This window comes from Poecilia reticulata, linkage group LG7, assembly GCF_000633615.1.
Source record: "Poecilia reticulata strain Guanapo linkage group LG7, Guppy_female_1.0+MT, whole genome shotgun sequence".
Taxonomy (NCBI): domain Eukaryota; kingdom Metazoa; phylum Chordata; class Actinopteri; order Cyprinodontiformes; family Poeciliidae; genus Poecilia; species Poecilia reticulata.
In genome coordinates, this window is record NC_024337.1 from 10520999 (window position 1) to 10527124 (window position 6126).

General features: G+C 41.1%; 1 protein-coding gene across 2 annotated transcripts in view; it reads left to right on the top strand.

Moving 5' to 3' along the window:
* traf3ip3 (TRAF3 interacting protein 3) overlaps positions 1–4963 on the top strand; it is a 23045-nt gene extending 18082 nt beyond the window's left edge. For both annotated transcript variants that reach the window (XM_008413311.2, XM_008413310.2), the window contains exons 7-15: positions 257–286; positions 404–499; positions 1091–1162; positions 1362–1502; positions 1619–1756; positions 1860–1995; positions 2086–2231; positions 3428–3544; positions 3701–4963. In XM_008413311.2, the coding sequence (XP_008411533.1) occupies positions 257–286; positions 404–499; positions 1091–1162; positions 1362–1502; positions 1619–1756; positions 1860–1995; positions 2086–2231; positions 3428–3544; positions 3701–3901 (1077 nt within the window). In that variant the 3' untranslated portion in view covers positions 3902–4963. The remainder of the gene's footprint in view (positions 1–256; positions 287–403; positions 500–1090; positions 1163–1361; positions 1503–1618; positions 1757–1859; positions 1996–2085; positions 2232–3427; positions 3545–3700) is intronic.
* The last annotated feature ends 1163 nt before the right edge of the window (positions 4964–6126 follow it).

The following is a 6126-nucleotide window of genomic DNA, read 5'->3' on the forward strand; positions in this document are numbered from 1 at the left end:
TCAGGTACTTCCGTGTTTTTTTTTTTCATATGTAAACATGATTGGTGCACATTTGATTACATCTGTTATGTTAGATTATGCTCTGTCACCCGCAGTGAATAGATGGAGCCTGTTTAGCACATGATTTTAAAATTTGGGATGATTTGGGGGTTAAGGCCGACTTTACCTAGAATCTCCTCTCAGATGTGAAGTAAAGTTTATTTTTTCATTAAGTAGTTTGAATTGTTTTAAATATGTCTCCTCTCTGTCACAACAGGAAGTTCAGAGATTATCAGACTACTTGCAGGTAAACAAAACCACATCCTCAGCCGTTTTTTTGCTTTCTTCGTTTAAAGCAGATCTATGTAGACCAACAGGTTATATGAATGTGCTCAGTGTGCATTTCTGTTTGCTCTCTAATCAGGAAGCCCTGTGGAGAGAGGAGACGGTGAAGAAGAAGCTGGCAGTCCTTACAGAGATCTCCACAAACCTCGTCAACTCATCAGATGTGCTGTGGACGGTAAGATGCTTCTTCTGTTTCTGGAGCTTCAGATCTGGTTATTCTTTCTCACACGGCCGTTTTGTTTTCGGTCTTTTTCGTCTTTCACGCTGAAATGTGTCACCGAGCAGCAGCAGCGTTTGGCGGCTACGGAAGGCCTGTGCAGCTTGTGGTTTCAAACTTCCTGCTTCCGTTTTTCATCTATAGGACGAGCGCGAGCTGTCACTGTTACACAGGAAGGGTGTAGCTCTCTGTCACCGTTATAGGTGCAATGTGTCCTCTTGAGCTTTCATCTGGCTCCTCTGGTTGCAATGCATGAGAGGGAAATACTAAACCGTTTTCTTAAAAATTAGTTGAACAAGTTAAGTGAGCTAAGTTAAAAGTTATTGACATTTTAAATTAGTCTCTAGCAAAGGTATGTTATCATTTTTGTGTCTTTCAGTGCAAGCGCACACACATATTTTGCTGTGTGTGTGTGTGTGTGTGTGCACCTGTTAGATGAGCCCATGAATCAACTTGCTTGCTGTCACAGCTGTTGCTGCACGAACCATTAATTTTACATCTGCAGGTTTAAAGCGTGACAGTCTCTCGTTTCCTCTCTAACCCACACAGTCTCGCTGCAGTGAGGATCTGCTGAGAAGCAAGATCAAGGTTCTGGAGGCGCAGCTGCAAGTCTGCCGGCAGGTAAGCAGCAGCAGCAGATGGAAACTGAAGCAGAAACCAAACAGGCTTTTTAAAAAAAAACAACAACAAAAAAACAAAGTCAGAGCTGGTTGTCTCTTCATGATTTCTGCAAAAAATTTAATTTTCTTGTTCTACACCGCTCAGATTTTTTTTTTCCATATTTTATGAGGTGTGACAATTTAGTGTTGTGTTGTTGCAGAAGTTTCCTAAAGATGGAGTGAAGAAGCTGATGCTGCAGATGGAGAAGCAGAGGGGGACGTATGAGGAGAAGGCCTTGGCTGCTCTGCAGAAAGCCACGCAAGACAAAGCTGATGCTCTCTGCCAGGCCGAGACGCTGCAGGTGAAACTCACATCAAAGTTTGCTTTTCCCCACCCTCCAACTTTCACATTGCGCTGGACTTATTGGTCCATCAGCTCTGGAGCGGATTTGTTCAGGATGTTGCGTTTTGTGCACAGGAAGCTCTCGTTACGGCGCAAGCAGAGGCACTGAGGTGGCAGAGCCTTTACAAAGAGCTGATGCTGAGCTCTGGACAGCTCAGGGAGAATCATCACCTCAGCAATGACCAGCTGCAGCAGCTGCACACTGAAGTCCAGGTATGGTGCACAAGGAGAGTTAGAGATTTGAATGCAAAAAAAAAATATATATATATATATATATATGTATATAAATACAATCCTGACTGTGTGTGCCGTGCAGCTGTCCAGAGCCAGAGAGGCCGAGCTGAGGGGGGAGGTGACATCGCTGAGGCAGGAAAAGCAGGAGCTTCAGTACAACATCTGCCTCCTGGAGGAGGACAACCAGGCTTTACGAGACGAAATCCAGAACCTTCAAGGTAAAAACGCTTCAGTGGTGTTTGCTCGGAGAAATTATCCCTGCACTTTCGACAACCCGCAGATGCTTAGAAATCCTCTCTGTCCCAAAGACGGGGGCGACGAGGGCCAGAGCTTCTTCGTCCAGGAGCGTCTCGAGTCGGGCGACGTGGAACCAAAGCTGACCGTCAGGAGGGACTCGCAGGTGGAAGAGGAGCTCCGACTCACTCAGGAGAAACTGCAGCTCAAAGAGAAGGAGGTAACCTTTGGACGAGTTCACAGCAAAGCTGAAATACATTCACACAGTTCATGTGCTGGTGGTTGTTTCCAAAGCAACAGACAAGAAATACTACAGCCAAGCACTTTGCAAAAACAATTTCAGGGGTTTTTAAAAGAAACTTTGTGTCAATTTTAATTTACATTTATCGACATGGATGAATAATTCTCCATGCAGAGCACAACATCATCAGATCGTTACGGTAAACTAGAACTGGATGAAAGGTCTTGATCCCTCCCAGGTTGATTTGATTGGTCACTGGGCAGAAAAACATACACGTTTCTTAAACTTAGATGTGGTGAAACTATATTTTATTGGACTCAGCAACTCAACAATGTTAAGAAATGTCCAATGGTGACGAAGGAAAATGAAAAGAAATTTCTTTGGAAATTAGTTTCTGTGCTGAGATATCGGGTTTTTATTGCTTTGATAACTTTGCCTTTTAGCGACCCTTTTATTAACAACCTTTTATTTACCTCCTTAAAAAATTTGAACATTTTCAAGCTGAGGCTCTTCAGCATTTGCACGCAGCTTTCTCCTTTTAAGAAATTCATCCCAAGCTACTGTCTTCAGCTTCATCTCTATATAAAATAAAAATTTTGTGTAGTTTAAGCAACATGTCAAGATTTTATCAGAAGGTTTTGTATTTTTGCCATTTGACAAAAAAAAAAGAAAGGCAGAAAGAGTTCATACAAAGATTTCATACAAATTGAGCTAAACATCTTGACCTAAACTATAGCTCCATCTTTTGGTGATTTCTTTCTGCCAGAATAGCAGTGCAGGTGATTTGTTTATGTTCCACGAGAAACTAGTTACTTTGCGGCTTATCCTGGAGTATGAATTTTATCAGAAAAGAAGAAATAACACAAAAATCACAACAGGATCTCCTGTTCTGCTGCTTGTGGACATTCTGTAATGGAGCCACTCTCTGCCCACATTTTAGAGAAATCATTTTCCATCTGTATAGCAGGGAAAAAAAGTAAGTTTAAGTGTAAATGTACACCCAGCGCATCTTTAAGCAACAAAAATTTCCCACGTTCCATTTTGGTAAAACATTTTACAAACAGAGTTAAAGCACATTTAGCAGATTTTCCTTTAGATATAATTCTGAAGTGTAAATGTGGTTCTGGTGGGCTGTGGCTAAATTTAGTCTGCATATGGCATGTGTGTGTGTGCAGTGTGAGGAGCTGCAGACGGAGCTGCATGCCATGGAGCAGGAGTGTCAGTCCAGCCAGGCTCGACTGTCGCAGTGCAGAGACGAGCTCCGGCAGCTCAGCCACCGCCGCAGGAGACCGGTCAGTCCTCTGTGTGTGTATATGTGTGTGTGTGTTTCTTCACAAAGCTCTTTGCATTTTTTTTTTCTCACAGGAGAAGCAGGAAGTCATTGTTCCCTCAGAGCAGAAACTGATCTTAATGTTTTTATGTGATGCTTTTCCCCTCTCTCTGTTCAGATGCTGCGCAACTCTTGGTGGAGGATTTGTCTCTTCTTCCTCCTGCTCCTCGCTGTGGCAGGGGTTGCCATGTTGTGGTCATGGCATCCCCCTTTCAGGGAGCAAGTAGAGGTCCTGTGCGCAGACATAGAGACAAGAATAGAAGACTATCTCATGGAAATGGCCTCTCCTCAAAACTCCGGCTGTTTTAGGCCAATATGACAATACGGCGTTTTAAAGTTGTTGTCGTTTCCTACCGTTGTAGATTTTGTTTTTAGTTTTAAAACTTTTTAGTATGAATGCTCGTGGTTCGTGTGTTAGTTTTCAGACTTGGAACTCGGAGTTTGTTGCAATGTGTCGGAAATGCAGCGGGTGTACTGTACGTTTGTGCAGAACGATAAAATGTTGAAAGTGATTTTAAGTTGTTTACAGCTCACAACGAGGCATTTTCAGAAACTGTGAGTCTAAACGTCAGATTTGTGCAAGAACAGGGATCATCTTTTGTACTGTAAAGGGACTGCATAGCCAGAATTACATCCTTAATTAAAAATAAATTCATTCATTTAAATATCTTTGTCATTCACAATGTGAAGTAAGGCTGTCCCTGTTGCCTTCCTTTTTCTCAAACCTGAAAACCTCCTGGATCTATTAAAGTAAAACTAAAACAATCAAATCAGTTCTTGTTGGTTTGTTTTTGGTTTTTGTGGTTATTCATTTGAATATTTGTTTGAAAGGGCATTGAAAGGAAAGAGGAACCACACAGCTGTAAACGGTCTGCAGTAGATGAAGTAGAAATACATCATCACTTCTGCATGTCACCTTCAGGATATACAGCTTAAAATGGGAAAAAATGGGTTTAAAGTGATCTTTTAATTTCCTGACATGTTTCTTCTGACTGTCGGTAACGTTAGCATTTTGTAGCAGACCAGCCAAAGTCCTGACTTGAGAATTAGGGTGATGACAAGTAGGCTTTCCGACCTCAAAACCCTGGAGTTCATCACCATAAATCATCAAATACCAGTAAAAACATGGCTGCTGTAATAAATATTTTTACTTTAGATTTTTTTTTCATTTAGCATTCAAGAGAAAATAAGTAATTATCAATATGTTTTAATAAAATGTAGATTCAAGTTTTGTTTCTTTTATTGATGCTTTTTTTTTTCCTTTTACATTTCCTTTCAGAAACAGACTTATTGGTTGAATCTCTTATTAAATCTAATTCTGCCGGTGTTGTGTTTGGATCGTTTCAAGATTATTTTTAACTGTTTGCTTTTCCTGGAATTAAACAAAACTCTCCCCTCAATTCTAAGCCTGTCATTTTTGCTGAGTAATGTTTCAGTCACAGGGTTTCATCAGGCAAACTCATTCTAATGATTAAAATCTCTGATTGCTGCTGCTGGAGTCGAGGAAGTGGTTCTGAGTATCTGACCAATCACATCCAGACGCCGGAAGGAAAAAATATACAAGAAACAATCAATCATTCAGGCAAATCAAAACTTCTTATAAAGGTGAAATAAACGGCCTCACTGCAGATTGTTTCAATCTGAATTTGCCTTAAGAGCAGAAATCTTAACGTTTTACATTATTAAATTCAACATATGCAGCACCTTGCAAATGTTTTCCTTCCCCATGGAGTGTTCTTACGTTTTGTCCCGTTGCAAACGCAAACTTCCACGTACTTTATTGAGATTTTATGTGAAAAACCACAAATTTAATTGTGGAATTGAGCAAAAAGGATACAGGATTTTCAAAGTTTCTAATAAATTAAAATGTAAAAAGTCTGACATATTCAGCAGCTTTTAGTCCGACGCCCCTAAATTAACTGGATTTCTGTGTGTTTAAAAGGGTTTCTTACTGAAATGCCCAGAGAACAAAAATCTTGAAAACCAAGAACACAGAGAGAAAGTTTTCTGCTTTAAACAAGCAGTGAGTCAACAGCTTTGAGCGTCTCATCGAGCTTCTTCCAGTCTATCATCTGAGGACAAGACATGGCCGCCGCCCATCTAAAGTAACATGACAGCCAAGGAGGAAGAAGCCAAGAGGAACACCGTAACTCTGGAGGAGCTGCAGACATCCGCTGCTCATGAGAGAAAATCTCTTAGACAAATATTAGCCACAACGGAGAACGACATTATTGAAAGCTTTTAGAAATCCCGTTTGCAGTTTACAAGAACAGCAAACAAACCCTCACACAAAACCGACAAAGGTTGCAAAAAACTTGAGATTTAAATGAAAGCCAGTTTTTTTGTTTGTTTTTTTGACATATTAGTTAATAGGGTCTCGCCCGGAACGTTAGCTGGAGAGGCACCAGCAACCCTCCCGACCCCACTAAGGGACAAGGGTGTAAAGAAAATGGATGGATGGATGGATGGATGGATGGATGGATGGATGGATGGATGGATGGATGGATGGATGGATGGATGGATGGATGGATGGATGGATGGATG